Source organism: Bos indicus x Bos taurus, chromosome 21 (assembly GCF_003369695.1).
Source record: "Bos indicus x Bos taurus breed Angus x Brahman F1 hybrid chromosome 21, Bos_hybrid_MaternalHap_v2.0, whole genome shotgun sequence".
Classification (NCBI taxonomy): Eukaryota; Metazoa; Chordata; class Mammalia; order Artiodactyla; family Bovidae; genus Bos; species Bos indicus x Bos taurus.
In genome coordinates, this window is record NC_040096.1 from 30,882,046 (window position 1) to 30,899,765 (window position 17,720).

General features: G+C 41.6%; 1 protein-coding gene across 1 annotated transcript in view; it reads left to right on the plus strand.

Annotated features, from left to right (window-relative positions):
• Window positions 1-296: 296 nt before the first annotated feature.
• The window catches only part of IREB2 (iron responsive element binding protein 2), a 51,845-nt gene continuing 34,421 nt past the window's right edge, over window positions 297-17,720 (plus strand). The window contains exons 1-2 of the mRNA XM_027522141.1: window positions 297-457; window positions 1,936-2,025. Of these exons, the coding sequence (XP_027377942.1) occupies window positions 439-457; window positions 1,936-2,025 (109 nt within the window). The 5' untranslated portion in view covers window positions 297-438. The remainder of the gene's footprint in view (window positions 458-1,935; window positions 2,026-17,720) is intronic.

The window sequence follows — 17,720 nt, forward strand, 5'->3', positions numbered from 1 at the left end:
TCCTCCACACATACACCCCACCGGATACCCTGTAGGAGCCCATACACCGCTGGACCTCACAACCTCAACTGGACACTTGAGGCTACAACTATATAACAGATCTTTAAGACGGCAGAGCCAGTGACGCCTACGCCACCGCCTCTCCAGCCTTTTGCCCCAAATTGCGCGAACAGAAGCTACTGCGCAAAGACTAGCCTTCCGCCTCGCTCCGCCCCCTTCTCTTTGTTTCCACGTCCTAGGATCTCGCGAGAGTTGGGAGGCAAATCCCGCGAGCTGAGACCTGGGGCCGGCTCTGCAGCTCTCGCGGTGTTTGCGCGAGACTGCTCTTTTCCTTCCTCCTGTGCCGGTCCGCTTGCCTTCCTCCCCCTCTTCCCCGCCCGGCCTCCCCCTCCTTCCCCCGCGGGCCCCCTCCCCGCAGGGATAATATGGTCTCCGGCGATGGACGCCCCAAGTGCAGGTTAGTTTCAGTCCGCCAACTGGATCTGGCAGTGGAGACGCGCGCTACCCGGGCTCCGAGTTCTTTGCTTCTGTCGCCTGGAGTCGCTTGGCCGGCGCGGGGGCCCTCCGAGCTCAGGTCCTGCTCCCCAGGGGCCTGCCTGCTGGGCCGCACTCTCTGCGCCTAGGCCGCGAGAGCCCGGCCTCGCAGCCCTCGCCCCTCAGCGTGACCCCGCCGGGGACGTCTGCTCCGCCGCTGGCTTTGACCCTTGGCGGCCTCAGCTTGTTGGCGCCGCTGTTGGCTGCCAGGGCTTCCCTATGTTCCTTAGTGGCCCTAAGGTCGAGGAAAGGCCCACCATCTTCTTCTCCCCGCCCTCCCCCGCCCCCATTTGTAAGAGATGAGGATGGGGGCCAGTGTCTCATCGCTTGGGTCTCACGCAGCTAGTTGTTTATTCCGCTGTCCAGACTCAAGCCCCTCCCTCTCTCTTTGCCTCTAGTAGCAGGGTCGGGGGTGGTCAAGGCCGATCACTGGTCAGCCGGTTCTCTGACCATTAATTATTGCAGAGCTGGGTCTCCTCCCCCACCATCCACCTTCCTCTCTTCCCCCTCAGCAGAAAAAGAAAAACATTATGTACTCTCAGAAAGTGGGCTATGCTTATCGCATCTCATTTCAGACCAAGGTCCTAACAGTGTTGGGGGTCCTGCCCACCCACCGCAGTGAGTCTGCACAAAAGATCTCAAGGTTCTGTAACCTCAAGGGTGCCTCTCTGCCACTTCCCCCAAGAACCTTAGAAGCAGGGGCACATTCAGATGAGACCCGTGGGTCCTCGTAGATAAGCTTCAATTCGTGCATAACCAGAAAGACGGGTCTTTTAGGGAAAATCTGCTATTTTACCCAGATATTTTGTTGTTCACTTTTACCTTTAGGCGTAAGGCCTATTAAGGTCTTATCTGATAAGTTGTTTGGTTTGCTTTTGATTTTGTTCATGTTGTTGAATGCTGTGTAAATGTCTATCTTTTGATTATTTAAAAAAAATCAGTTCTAACATAATTGTGGTGTTCTCAAATTGCCCTGTTTGTATTTATGCAATTTTCAGGACATGTCTTCACAAACGTGTGTATACATCATTTAAATCATTCTTATTGTCCCTTTCCAGGTATTCTTTATTACCGCGTTTCAGGAGTTAATTATTTTGCCAGTTTTTGTTTGACAGAGTCATGGTTTAGAGTTGTACTGTCCAGTAGAGTGGACACTAGGCACGTGTGACTATTTAAATTAATTAAATAAAATTTGAAAGGATTCCTCTGTCTCTGTAACCACATTTTAAGTGGTCAGGGGCCCCATGTGTCTAATGACTACCTTATTGAACAGCTCAGATACAGAACATTTGTGCCATTGGAGAAAATTCTGTTGGACAAATCTGGTTTCTAGGTGTTTTCACTTTGAACAAGGCACTTTGTAACAGTGTATAATGAAAGGTTTTTTTTTTTTCTTCCCAGGATATGCCTTTGAGTACCTTATTGAAACATTAAATGACAGTTCACATAAGAAGTTCTTCAATGTTCCTAGACTTGGAGGCACCAAGTATGGTAATGTTGCTTACATTTTCTTGGGTTTATTTAGTTTCTAATAATAAAAATGCATTTGTCAAGCTGAGTTGAAGAAATTTTAAGTTTATTCCCACCATGTCATAGTAGGCACACCTACACATATCTCTAACATTGGGACAGCTTTCGTGAGAGGAGGATGTAAGCCCATACCGTAGCTTCTTATTTTCAAATCTTAAGTTAGTTTTGTAATGATTTTTTCTTTCCCTGAAGAAACTACTAATACATTTTTAAAAGCAATAAAAACCTGACTGATGATATTCTAGAGCTATTAAATGTATATTTTAATTTTTCAAGTGAACAGTTCCAAGAGTTCTTTATCTAGTGTCCTTTTATTAGGAATCATCAATAGGGCCCACTGATTTGAGTTGTTGACCAGGGCATGGTTTGCCCAGGCTTGTGCACCAGCCCTCTTGGCAGACCTTTGCAGGCTCCTGATCAGGATCAAACCTTTCACTGAAGCCTCAGAAGAGTGAATTTGGCGGAACCGCATAGTATTGGATGAAGCCTTGACTTTATTGACAACTGAGTAACTTTCTCAACCAGGCTACTAAAGGGAAGACATGTTTGAAAGAGTAATTTAGATTATTCTTTTCTGACTTTTCAGTGAAAAGAGAAATTAAATGCCAAATCTGTTGTAGTTTTGGAAAGTTTTCTTTAACCTTGGGATTTTTTATTTTTGTTTTTTCCCTTCTTGTGTTGGTTAAGAAGATTGCTTTTGATTTTTCTGTAGGTTTTATACTCTAGCAGTATTTTCTTGTGTATTCTGAGAAGATTTAGATATTTTAGAGTGTATTTTGGAGAAGATGCCTGTCTGAGAATTAGGTTGCCATTTAAAAATAAACATTTCACCAAAATCTTTTACTCTGCCTATTTAGTTGCTGTGATTTGAGAGGTTATCTTTTCTTAGTGCCATGTGTTGTTCATTCACATTTATTTTATCTTTTCACTGATGAGTTTGTATTAATTTTGAAAAGGGAACAGCTAAGTTGATTATATACATGAAAGATCTTTTTTTTCCCACTGTACTTATCTCAAATATCTGGGCTTCCCTTGTGGTTCAGCTGGTGAATCCACCTGCAATGTGGGAGACTTGGGTTCGATCCCTGGGTTGGGAAGATCCCCTGGAGAAGGGAAACACTACCCACTCCAGTATTCTGATCTGGGCTGGAGAATTCCATGGACTGTAGTCCATGGGGTCAAAAAGAGTTGGACATGACTGAGTGACTTTCACTTATCTCAGATATCTAGTGATTCTGGCCTGGAAATTTCTTAACCCACATTTTATAGCTTAGTAAAGTAAAAGAACATATGTGGGGATGTTTTTAGTTTTGAGTATAAGTTCTTTCTGTGGATAATTTGTGGAAATGTGCCTACTTGAAGATAGCCTGTATTTCCCAAATGCAGGAAATCAAAACAACTATAAAATACGTTGAGAGAATGATCAATAGTGTAAGAGCTATATTATCTCTGGAAAATAAGCTGTTGTGAGCATCTGTACATAATTGAATTCCAGAGTACCAGGGTTTTTATAACCATGATAAATAAAATAATAGAACGCCTGTATATATAAATGCCTTTAAAACAGAAATTTGGGTTTTATTTCTCTGGGGTTAAGATATTGTTGTTGTTTTTTTTAATAGAATGGTTACTATGAGAGGTTTATTGTATAGTTACCAAAATAATTTCTTAATGAGTGTTTAATAGGGAATAAAATTTGGAAGAATTGATATTGAAAGAAAGGAGAAACTTGAGTAGAAAAACAGAAAAATCCTTGTTGGATTTTTGTGGAGGGACCAAATTGAATGGCCTCCCAGACCTGTGCTTAAGAGACATTGCTTTGGTGGTCACCCGGAGAAGGCAATGGCAACGCACTCCAGAACTCTTGCCTGGAAAATCCCATGGATGGAGGAGCCTGGTAGGCTGCAGTCCATGGGGTCGCAAAGAGTTGGATTCGACTGAGGGACTTCACTTTCACTTTGGTGATCACGACGGTTCCCGACCACTGTGTTCTCTGATTCCCACGTTCGGATACCTACCAGGCTGAGAATCATGGTTGTAATGAGTAACTTAATGAAGGGAAAACGTTCTGGCTCTCTTACGTGTTGGGGAGAAAAGGTAGTCTAGAACACTCTTCTAAGCTCCCTGCTAACTGTGTCAGGAATGCCTGCAGCTGCAGGAACCAGAATCCTCCTGTACAGTGACTCTAACAAATAGGGGTTTATTTTTCTCATCTAATAAGAAGTCTGGGTGTGGACATACTGGGACTGTATAGCACCAACATCAGCAGGGACTTAGGCTTTTCTCTTTTTTTCTGTTTGCTTTCATTTTGCGGGTTGCAAATAGCTGTTGTACCTCCAGGCATTATGTACATATTATAAGCAGGTGGAAGGGCAAAACAGGAAGAAAAACCCTCCCCAGGAGCTTATCTCCTTGGCCAAAATTTTCTTACCTCTCTCAACTTTAAAGCCTGAAAGATTCCGTTTTCTGACTTTTGCAATAGGGAAAGACAAGGGAAAAGTGGTTGGGAGTGAGTGGTGAGTGAACTAGCCTAGGCTGTCTGACTCACTAACAATGCTTCCCTTTATTAAGTCTGTTCTTAGATAGAATACAACACAAATTATTTGATTTTTGCTTTTTTATTGCCATTTTACCTTTTTGCTTCTCTAGTTTATACTCAACGGATCCTTATGGAAGGGCTTCCTTGGGTGGCTCAGTGGTAAAGAATCTGCCTGCCAGTGCAAGAGATTCAGGTTGGATCCCTGGGTGGGGAAGATCCCCATTAGAAGGAAATGGCAACCCACTCCAGTATGCTTGAGTGGAAAATCCCATTGTCAGAGGAGCCTGGCAGGCTAGTCCTGCCAGGACTAGCAAACGGGGTTGCAAATGAGTCGGACACAACTTGGCGACTACCTTACAGTAGTGGAATATGCACGTCATGCATATTGATCACATTTTAAACTTATATAATCTCACTAGTGGCAAAATGCTGTTTTAACCATCTGGAGCTGTTTACCTGGCACTTGAGTGCACTGACTACAACCTTAGAAATTTTGAGTGATTTTCTTAAGTAGATCTCTGAATTTGAAAATATACCTGGTTCCCAGGAAGAGAGAAATCACTGTTGCTTGGAATGGCAGAGGGATTACAGAGGCCAGTTAACACTTGGGGGATTTAGAATGGCTGGCAAGCATAATGGAAGACATAAATGAAAATGAGTGAGGAGGAGGGCGGTGAAGACACTGGCCTGGCTCTAGTGAAACATATTTTAGCAAGTGGCTGTTATTGGGCAAAAGGGCTTTCAGGCTGGTATAAAGCCTCAGGCTGCCTTCTTTATCTCATTTTATCTCATTCATCTTTCTCTTTCCCTTCCTAATTGCTTCCTTTGTAACCGTAGTACTGCTCAATCCTGTAGTGGAGCTAGGACTTGGTTTTCCAAATCCTACCTTACAATTTCCAAAAGAAAATCTGTATTTAATTTTTTAGGAGAGTTTTTATTGATTATAAGAAGTTAGGTTGGGATTGAAAATCACAGACAGAAACATTATAAGCAGTGTAGAGACAGTTTCATTTTTATGTGCATATATAAATATATGTAAATGTGCTACTTTAACAAAAATACAGTGTGTATTGTTTTGTAATCTTTTTTAATTTAATATATCATGAACATCTTTGTTTGTCATTGAATACAAGTATCCCTTGCTCTCTCAGTCTGTGTGGTTTATGAACCAGGGAGTGTGAGTTTTGAGTAGAAAGGGTTATATACACTTTTCTACAGCTTCTCAGGGCTGCACAGTATTGTCTATATGAAAGCCTCATGGTTTAGTTACCAGATCTTTGAATATTGAAGTTGTTACCATCTTTTCTGTATTTATAAACAAAGCTGTGTGTGAGGTAGTTAAGTTTTGATGCCAGCTCATTATATAGCATTATTGGATTGACATTATTGTTTCCTCCATCCCCATCAGGTACTTTTCTTTTTCACTGGTACTGTATATGTACTGTCTCTTCCAGTCATTGCCCTTCAGTCAATATAAGGAACAAAAACTCACTTAACTCAGCATTCAAGAAAGAAGATGCTGTTGCAGTTTCCAGACATCCAATGGCAAAGGAAGAAAGCTCAGTCAGGCCTCATGGGAACTAGAATTTCTAAGCCAGAGGCTGTTCGTTCTGTCATGTGGAGATTGCCTGTTCTCTTTACCCTTGTTTCTTTTTGAATGTCTGCTCTCCAGTCTTCTCTCTCTGTAGCCCACTTTACTTACTGGTATTGTGTAATAGACAGTATTCCCACTGCCAGCCCTCTCTGTATGTTATGCTGGGCTTACCAGCCCGCTAATGCCTATATCCCCAAATGACTTTTTCACCTATTGTTTTAAGGGCTTCCCTGGTGGCTCAGATGGTAAAGCGTCCGCCTACAGTGCGGGAGACCCAGGTTTGATCCCTGGGCTGGGAAGATCCCCTGGAGAAGGAAATGGCAACCCACTCCAGTACTCTTGCCTGGAAAATTCCATGGACTGAGAGGCTCCTCAGAGCCTGGTAGGCTACAGTCCATGGGGTCGCAAAGAGTCGGACACAACTGAGCGACTACAGTTAACCTATAGTTTGACTGGGCAAATCAGACATCTGTTGCTGGTCAGTTATCTTACTGACAGGAGCACAAATCCTTGTTTTCTAATCTTGTCTCTCCCATGGACTCTGGAAAGGGCAGTAAGTTGGGTAAGCAATGAAATAGTTTGCTTATAATGTTTATACACAAGGCATAACTTGCTAAGGATTACCTTTACCTAATGTGATTCAGGAGAAGGCAATGGCACCCCACTCCAGTACTCTTGCCTGGAAACTCCCATGGACGGAGGAGCCTGGTAGGCTGCAGTCCATGGGGTCGCTAAGAGTTGGACACGACTGAGCGACTTCACTTTCACTTTTTCACTTTCATGCATTGGAGAAGGAAATGGCAACCCACTCCAGTGTTCTTGCCTGGAGAATCCCAGGGACGGGGGAGCTTGGTGGGCTGCCGTCTATGGGGTCACACAGAGTCGGACACGACTGAAGCGACTTAGCACAATGTGATTTTATTCCATGTATAACCATGCATTCACCAGCCTTCCATATTTTGTCCAGTGGTCTGTTGGTTTTAACTGTGCTTTTGTAGATAGTTTCTGTTCTGGATTGGGTCCTTTTGGTAGCAGAGAACAGACACCCACTAGCTCAAGTGAAGAAAGATTTATTCTGATATTACAGAGCTCCCAGGCAATGAAAGGTGGCTGTATCTCAAGAAAATGGGCAGTGGGCCTGGAATTAAGAGAGCTCTTTAATGTTCCTCTCAGTGCTTCCTGACCCCTCTCCACTCTTCTGCTCCACTGCAGACAAGCTGCCTCCGCTTGCTACATTGATACACGGCCACAAATGGCAGCCTCTGTCTCTAGCTTAGTGCTTAACAACTTTCTGGTTCAGTCTGTGTCCTGACTGCAAATTCCTGAGAGAGGAATCTAATTGTCCTAGTGTATTTTTTCCACTAGGCCATTGGTCATTTACCTGCCAAGGGGTTGGCTCTTGCTTCAGTGCTATAGCCAGGGAGGTAATGGGACACTGAGCACTCTCCATTCCACAGCTGGCAGTTTGGACAGGCATCATGAAGTCCGCCTGTTGTGTTAGCAGATAGTGCAAGATCACATGCTTACCAGGAGCAGATGAGAAGAGTGAGTTTGCTTGTACCTTTGTCAATAATAGATACTGTTTTGTTTGGTTTTCTCTACCTTTGTCAGTGAGTGCCAAGAAAAAAATCTTAAAGAAGCAGGAATCTGTTTTCTCTTTCCGCCGCCTTAGGTGCTCCATAGCAAAATTAAAACAACAGCAGCAAAGGTCAGAGTTGTTTATTGGAAATCAATCCCATCCAGCCTGGTACTGGTTAGGGAGAGAGAAACAATACCTTGACTAATGAGACATGGGGGTGAGTTAATACTGTTGCAAAATCATTGTTGTTGAACCACCTCTTAGACCTGGGGTTACAGGGCCTTCTAAAAGAGTTTCTTAATCTTTTCTCCAGGCTCCTGGCCTCAAACAGGGATTTTAGGTTTACCCTAAAGCTACTCAAGCAGGTTCTTACCAGTCCCCTTACTCTCTTAGTCTGGACTCCAAAGATACCCTCTATGAGGCTTTAGGCAGGCCTAGAGTGTTTGAGTAATTTCTCCTTGCTTCAGTCTTCAGTATATTACTCTTTCATATTTAGTTTACCTAAAGCCTGTTGTTAATACTGGTATCTCCTATGGGTAATTTCTCCATCTACTGTTTAAACCTGGAATGATCACTTTTGAGAAATAACAAAACCCTTTTACATTATCTGTCTTCACCACATTGCTTTGTGGTTGGCAGGGAAGATAGTTTTATGCAGATAAAGAAATTAGACTAAAAATCTGAATAAATTGCCTAAGATCACATATCTTCTAAGTGAGAAGATTTAGTGTTAGACTTGTATCTTCTGATTTCAGACCAGTGTCCACCTCCCTTAATACCATTCTGTTTCCCAATTTAATGGCATTAATAAAGTGCTAGTTAGTGTTTATTATTTACTGTGTTCACTCTAGGATAAGTTCTGTTATTATCCACTTGGCCAAGATACTGCTCCTAAGTATTACGTAATAAGCGGTGGAGGAGAAGTTTGAACAGAGACCTGTGAATCCAAAGCCTGTGTGTGTAAAACTGCTGTGCTGGGGGTTGTATGCTCGCGCTTACAGGACTGTAGAGGCACCATATACAAGCAGAGTGGCTCTGGCTGTAATTGTGTTACACTGGAGAGCAGATGCCCTATATAAAGGAGTAAATGCTACTCACTTCCAGCAAAAATGTGAGATTGGAGTTATAAAATTTTCTCTTTATCTTAAGGAGCCAGAAATTTGGGTTTTCCTGTTTAAAAAAATCTCTAATATTTCAGTGTTGGCAGTTGAACTTTAAAATGTTAAAACTCTGTGTAAAACAAAACGTATCTGTAGGCCGGTTTCTGAGCCCGGCACCGAGAGATGCATTATATTGCCTAATCTTGGTAGCAGCCACTTAACCTTCAGTGGTAAGATCTGCAGTCCTGGAGACGCTTTTCATCAGCCGCCTCCCATGTAAAACAGCAGGCCTCAGCATCTTTTTTTAAAGGTTGAACCACCTCTGAGATCTACTGAGTAATTGATCAAAAGGATATCTATTGTTATCAGTTCATTTCAGAAGTATGATAACACACATTATTGTACTTTTTCAGTTTAAGTCACCAGCTTGTTCTGGTTCCCCAGGTGTCTTTTTGATTACCTATCCTTAAAGGATTAGCTTTCCAGATTGATAGGATTCTAGAAATTCCTGGTTAGAACAGGTGGCATTAATCCAGCCCAGTTCTCTGCTTGGTGCATGTATCTCTCAACAACCCTGTTTAATTTATTCAGTTAGCATGGAGTACTGACATGTTCTTGGCGAGTGAAAGATGGCTAAGATGGTATCTTTGTGCTTAAGAAAGCACACAGGTTAGTAATGGAAAGGGAAATATAATATAAATAATTATTAACTGTGATACAAGAGTAACTGTAAGATGTTCGGAAATGCTGTATTATATGTGACTGTAAGGCTGACAGAGAATACCCAAGGAACAGCAGATTGGAAGCGAGTCAGAGATCACTGGAGAAGTTGTGGTTTAACTCATTAGATAGCAGAGACGTTTGCTGCTTTGGTCAGGCTGGAGCTGGTCTGGAGTTGCTGCACAAGCAGTTGGCCATCCTCGATCAGGCAGGGGACTGGGCAAGCCGCATCTGGTGGTGTGGAGATGTGTATGGATAACAGATGCTGGTGGGGGCAAGAGTCCTTCAGAGTCATGGGACACATGGGGGCTTGCAGAAGCAGCAGCTGCTCATTGTGTGACCCTGCAGGCAGCTTGCAGGGAAAGTGCAGGCAGTGGCAAGGCAAAGGCTGTTCTGTGTGGAGCTTCTTGATCCAGGTACTGGCACAGGCAGGAGTCTTTCAGAGTGCATAGCTGCCTGGGGGCTCTCGGTGCCCATGTTAAAGGGGGGCTGTGGTGATACTAATAAAGATGTATGTCTGCATTTTTTATATATTGTATAATAAAATGTGTCTGCATTTGACAGATCTGTATAACTCAGTGAAACTTTATTTCTCAAAGATCTTCAGTGCACACAGTGAGTAGATGTTGATGGGACTAGATAAGAGACAGACAGGCTTACTTCATTCATTTTTGAAAAAAGGTCAGCCAGATATCCATGTTTGAATAACCAGAGTTTGTCAGTTGTTGTTTCAAGTAAAAATAGTATTCTTTGGGAAAACTGGCTAATTTAGCTTGTAATTCAGTCACACAAGTGTTTTTCCCTCAAGCAACTATTGTACTTTGGTTTTGAGCAGAAATGCTTTTATACACTTAATTGTTGTCACACAGAATATTGAGACTTGACCTCAGTGATTGAGATTTAATACAATTAATACTTTTTCTGCTTCATCAAGGACATTCTTAAGTGAACCTGGTATTTTGTATGAAAGTGAACAATACAGTGAAAATGAAGAAGACAGTGAGTACAAGTACAGTTGGTGCCATTGCTCTGAGTTCTGTAAGGCACCAGCAGTTTTATCCACCATTGTTTTTGAACCTTCAGTACATATGTCAAAATGGTGGGAAAAGCAAATAACTTAAGGATGATGCCTAGATGCTTTGGCATAAGCATGTGGGTGGATGGTGGTGCTGTTCACTGAGCTTCGGAACACAGAAGATGATAGTGATATGGGACAGGGCAGAGGGAAGATCATTGAGTCCCGTTTAGGTACTAGTGAGCTTGGGCACATACCAGTATTCAGGTAAAGATGTTTGTGAGGCAGTTAGCTGCATGGTTCTAGAGCTCAGGTGACAGACCTGGACTGCAGAAGAATATTTTGGTATTACTGTGGAGATAGTATGTTGAAGCCACGGGATCAACTGAAGCTCCTAAGAGGAGACAGTATGGAGTGAGAAAAGAAGTGAGCCTAGATGTGAACTCTGAAGAACTCCTACATTTGAAGATCAGGTAAAGGAAAGATTGAAGGCAAAAGGAGAAGGGGGCATCAGAGGATGAGCCGGTTAGTTAGCATCACTGACTCAATGGACATGAATTAGAGCAAACTCCGAGAGATAGTAGACAGAGGAGCCGTGGCTTGGGGTCCGTGGGGTCGCTAAGAGTTGGACGTGACTTAGTGACTTAACAACGACAAAGGAGTAGAGGTCGGCCAGGAAACCAAAACAGGGCTGCCAGAAAATGTTAAGAACTGTAAAGGAGCGAACAGTTTGCTGTCCTTGCAAGTTAAACTGACAGTTTGCTAAATGCTGGCAGAAGACACAAAACTGTTGGATCAGAGACAATGGATAGTTTATTACCCATAGCAAAGCGGTGTGCTTGGTACCAGCATTTGTTGAAGAGGGCCAGGTAAAACCTGCACACGAGGTTGTGTTAACGAAGAGGAAATCTGACTTAGGGAACCCAAATCTTTCACAACGGACGGTTGCATGCCTGCCCTTTGCTCCAATAAGAGACACTGTGTTTATCTCCCAAGGCTAGTCATTATATTAACATCTTTTTAAAGACAGTCTGGAACAAAGCCAGTCATCGCTTCTGCTTGCAAGTGGTGCAGAAATGTGAGATAGGAGACATGGAAAATGGTATTGTGAAAGTCAGTAGAAAAAGAATGTTTCAAAGAGGAGGAAATTGTTAGCTCCGTTGAATATTGTAGAGAAGATATTGTAATTCTAGTTAGAACTCTTTCATTGATACTTTGAGAAATCAGATTAGTCTGGGCTGAAGTTTAGAAGTATAAGAGGAAATGTGTAGGAAAGTGGACATTGGGAATATGAGGGACTCAAAAAACTTGGTTGAGAGTTTGAAGAAAGCAGTACTTGGAAACTGTGTGTGTACTTGTGTACACAAGTTTGTGTGAAACTGGAGGTAGGAACTTTAAATGATGATGGGAAAAATCCAGTTCAAGGATAGAAAAGGAGAGGAAAGGTGAGAAAATTGTTAGACTCATCTCAGATGAGTCCTAATGTGTAACTGGGAATTGCATACAGAGCTCCTATAGTAAGTTGGCATTTGGTAGGAAGAGGTCCACAGCTGCCTTCTTAATTGGGAAAAGGATAAATCCAGAGGTATCTAGGCTTATGTGTAAAGTAGGAAGAAGCCGAGGTAGCTAGTCTGTGCTGTTAGGGCTCTGGAGTATCCACCTATAGATATACTTTAAGAATTAAATGAGGTAATGTATATAAAACACCTTGATACATATGCCATCAGATCAGATCAGATCAGATCAGTCACTCAGTCGTGTCCGACTCTTTGCGACCCCATGAATTGCAGCACGCCAGGCCTCCCTGTCCATCACCAACTCCCGGAGTTCACTGAGACTCACGTCCATCGAGTCCGTGATGCCATCCAGCCATCTCATCCTCTGTCGTCCCCTTCTCCTGCTGCCCCCAATCCCTCCCAGCATCAGAGTCTTCTCCAATGAGTCAACTCTTTGCATGAGGTGGCCAAAGTACTGGAGTTTCAGCTTCAGCATCATTCCTTCCAAAGAAATCCCAGGGCTGATCTCCTTCAGAATAGACTGGTTGGATCTCCTTGCAGTCCAAGGGACTCTCAAGAGTCTTCTCCAACACCACAGTTCAAAAGCATCAATTCTTCGGTGCTCAGCCTTCTTCACAGTCCAACTCTCACATCCATACATGACCATAGGAAAAACCAAGCCTTGACTAGACGAACCTTTGTTGGCAAAGTAATGTCTCTGCTTTTGAATATGCTATCTAGGTTGGTCATAACTTTCCTTCTAAGGAGTAAGCGTCTTTTAATTTCATGGCTGCAATCACCATCTGCAGTGATTTTGGAGCCCGGAAAAATAAAGTCTGACACTGTTTCCATTGTTTCCCCATCTATTTCCCATGAAGTGATGGGACCGGATACCATGATCTTTGTTTTCTGAATGTTGAGCTTTAAGCCAACTTTTTCACTCTCCACTTTCACTTTCATCAAGAGGCTTTTGAGTTCCTCTTCACTTTCTGCCATAAGGGTGGTGTCATCTGCATATCTGAGGTTATTGATATTTCTCCCGGCAATCTTGATTCCAGTTTGTGTTCCTTCCAGTCCAGCGTTTCTCATGATGTACTCTGCATATAAGTTAAATAAATAGGGTGACAATATACAGCCATAGTAGATCTTAAATGAATAACTATAGATATTACTGTCTAAAAAGTTGAAGAAGAAAATTGTATTGGTTTTCTGTTACTGCATAATACATTTTAAATCAAAAGGCTTTGTGGTTAAAGCATTAAGTAAACATTATCCCACAGTTTCTATGGGTCAGGAATTTTAAAATGTCTTAGTTGAATAGTTCTGGCTCAGGATCTCTCATGAAGTTACAGCTAGGTGTTAGTTGGGGCAGCGGTTATCTAAAGGCCTGATGGGCTAGAGGACCCGCTTTTAGTGCAGCCCATTCACATGACTGGCAAGTCGGGCTTACTGTTGGCACAGAGGCCTCAGTTTTATTCCACATGAGCCTCTCCTCAGTGCTTCTTGATTGTCCTTATAACAGACTGCCAATTTCTCCCAGAGTGAGCTATCCAAGAGAAGAAGGCTGATGCTGAAATACTTGTAACCTAGCATTAGAAGTCATGCACTGTCATGAACCTAGCAGTTATATATACTAAGGGAGGTGAGTCAGGCAGAGAAAGATAAGTACAGAATGTTATTGCTTGTATATGAAATCTAAAAGAATGATACAAATGAACGTATTTACAAAACAAAAATAGACTCACAGACATAGAAAACAAACTTATGGTTACTAGTGGGGAAGGGGACGGGGGAGGGATAAATCAGGAGTTTAGTATTAGCAGATATATACTGCTATTTATAAAATAGATAAACAAGAGGGACCTACTGTATAGCATAGGTAACTAGATTCAGTATTTTACAATAAACCATAATGGTGTGTGTGTGTATCTGAGTCATTTTGCTGTATACCAGAAACTAACTCAACATTGTAAATTAACTGTACTTCAATGCAAGAAAGAAAGAAAAACCCACTGTCATCTCTGCCATACTGTTGGTAACACAAACAGCTGATTTTCAGTGTAGGTTGTGTGAGAGCATGAATGCTGAGAGGTGAAGATTACTGGTATCATCTTGGAGGCTGGTGACTGCAGAGAGAAATAAGAAATAAATTGTTTTGTTTGTGGGAGAAGGCGTTGTTTGCATCTTTCCTTGCTGTGGGCCTCTAGTAGTTTTCATGAAATTAGACAGATCTGCAAGTCAGTACTCCTTAATGATGAAATGTCCACTCTTAGCACACTCTTTATTTGATAATTGCTTTTTACTTTAATGCTAGTTTTCAAATGGGAGAGTTAAAAAACAGTAAGACCACTGAAACTATAACCGAAAGAGTAGCTCTGCCCTAAATTTTTATTCTGCAGAGAATACTATTTTTAATCCTTTTGGTCATTTCTTTTAATAATTTCCTCCATATTATTAAATACCCTTGCCTATACAGCTGTTTCTTGATCTTTCAGTTTTAGACTTTACTGACTTTTTACTGTGGAAAATGAGAATTTGGCACTTTTCTTCTGCGTATATACCACGTACCTCTTCCTAATATAGTTATAATTTTGGTTAAAACAATACTCAGTCAGTTCAGTTCAGTTCAGTTGCTCAATCGTGTCCGACTCTTTGCGACCCCATGAATCGCAGCACGCCAGGCCTCCCTGTCCATCACCGACTCCCGGAGTTCACTCAGACTCATGTCCATCGAGTCAGTGATGCCATCCAGCCATCTCATCCTCTGTCGTCCCCTTCTCCTCCTGCCACCAATCCCTCCCAGCATCAGGGTCTTTTCCAGTGAGTCAACTCTTTGCATCCGGTGGCCAAAGTATTGGAATTTCAGCTTCAGCATCAGTCCTTCCGTTGACCACCCAGGACTGATCTCCTTTAGGATGGATTGGTTGGATCTCCTTGCAGTCCAAGGCACTCTTAAGAGTCTAACACCACAGTTCAAAAGCATCAATTCTTCAGCGTTCAGCTTTCTTCACAGTCCAGTTCTCACATCATACATGACCACTGGAAAAACCATAGCCTTAACTAGATGGACCTTTGTTGGCAAAGTAATGTCTCTGCTTTTTAATATGCTATCTAGGTTAGTCGTAACTTTCCTTCCAAGGAGTAAGCGTCTTTTAATTTCATGGCTGCAATCACCATCTGCAGTGATTTTGGTACTTATAACTATAAATATTCTCAACCAGTCCATGTAGTAAATGACGATTGCATCTCGTTTCTCCTACAACTTTGTATATTTTTTTTTTCTGGAATTAATGATTGTCCTTTTTTGTTTGCTTAGTTTTCTGTGTCCTTATCGATAATTCATCTCCATGCTCTCCAGAAGAACTAAACTCCTGGTATAACCAAGTATAACCATCTCTTGGCAGCATACCATCTGGACTTCATTTTATGCTGCATTTGAGGCTGACCGCACTGTGGCTGACTTACAGTATTGCCCTAGAAGAGTCTCTGCTCTTTCTTATGTTAGACTGTTTCCTAAATTTCATGATTTTTTACTCTCCAGTTCCTTATTTTATAGACCATATCCTGATAGCTTCCTACATAAGGGTGCCTGTGACTAATTTTTTTTTTAATTTGCCACTGCTTGGCTGTTTTTCTTTTTTAAAACTTTATTTTGTATTGGCGTATGTATAGCTGATTAACAATGTTGTAATAGTTTCAGGTGGACAGCAAAGGGACTCAGCCATACATAGACATATATCCACTCTCCCCCAAACTCCCCTCCCATCCAGGCTGCCACATAACATTGAGCAGTTTCCTGTGCTGTACAGAGACCTTGCCTAATTAATTGATAGTTTATCTATTTACAGATTTCTAGGCTGAAAGTTATTTTCACTTGGGATTTTGAAGGGATTTTGCCTTCTAGTTTTTCACATTCCTCTTTTATTGCAGGCTATCCTGATTCCTAGTCTTTGTTTCTGATTGCCTTTTCCTTTTGTGGGCATTTAGTTTCGGCTTTCTCTTTTCTGCTCAGTCTGCTGCTGCTGCTAAGTCGCTTCAGTCGTGTCCGACTCTGTGCAACCCCATAGATGGCGGCCCACCAGGCTCCCCCGTCCCTGGGATTCTCCAGGCAAGAACACTGGAGTGGGTTGCCATTTCCTTCTCCAATGCATGAAAGGGAAAAGTGAAAGTGAAGTCGCTCAGTCGTGTCCGACTCTTCTCGACCCCATGGTCTGCAGCCTACCAGGTTCCTCCATCCATGGGATTTTCCAGGCAAGAGTACTGGAGTGGGGTGCCATTGCCTTCTCCATCTGCTCAGTCTATTACCAGTCAATTAAGGACCATCTTCCAAAATTTTTGTTAGCTTTGCTTCTGTTTCTTTGTTCTTGTGGGTTTATAACTTTCTTTACTGTTAACCCTAGTGGATTTCAGGAGAGAGTGGAGATAATTACTGGTGTTTATTTTTACCGTATTTTGCTAGTAATCTGACAAAATGCTTTTTATGAAGATACCTGAAACAAAAAAGCTTCCTGAGGATATATTTTTCCAGAATAATTAACGAAAGTTAATTTTGTGTGTTGGCTTCTGTGATAAATTTTACTTCTTGTTATTTCCAAATGCTCTGTTGTAAAAATGTCCCCTCTGTAATTTCTCTTGGTTTGGAGGCGGGGGAGACGGGGGGTGGGCTTCATTATTTTTGATTGAGGAAAAATGGAAATGAATATTTGTTAAGTACTTACTATTTGTCATATGTTTGTTAGAGGGTTTTACATGTACTAGATAGATGATGAAGTAAGGTATTCTTCACATCTGCTATGTAGCTGGCATCCCCATTTTAAATGAGAAAATGCATCAATTTGAGTCACTTTCCAAAAGTCATACCTATTGCAGATAGCAAATAGTGGCTTTGAATTTAGTATTTCTGATTATGTAGTCCTTTATCCTCTTTACTTACAACTTTATTATGCTTTAATGTGTGTGTGTGAAAATTTTCAAGCATAAAAGTAGGGAGAAAATAGCATAATAACCCACCGTGTGTTTGTCAGTCAGTTGTCAACATTTGTCAGTCTTTTGTTTCAAATATTCCACCATTTTAAAAAATCTGTAAACGTACTCCAGTATGTATCTCCGATGTACAAAAGGACTTGTAACTAACAAAATTAAGAATAATTCTTTATTATGCTCTAAAATCCAGTCCATATTCACATTTCTCTGGTTTAATGTGGATTCCCTGGTATAAATATATTCTTATATAATTATGTAAGTATATTCTTATATATTTCTATAAGAAATATGTAAATGTTGGTTTATTCACACAGTATCCAAATAGGGTCCACACATGGCACTTGGTCTTTGTGTTTCTTAAATCTCTTTTAATAAAAATATTCATCCTCTCTCTTTTTTCCATGCCATTTTTATGTTGAAAAAAACAGGTTCTTTGTTCTGTAGAATGTACTACATTGTAGATTTGATTGCTTCTTCATGGTTTCATTTTATTGTCGTACTATCTCCCATGTTTCTTGGTAACTGGATGTTTGATTAGATTCATGTTTCTATTATTTTTGCAAAGAATATTTCATAGTTGGGGGCTTGTACTTCTTGCTAAATCAAGAGGCATTTAACATCTATAATGTC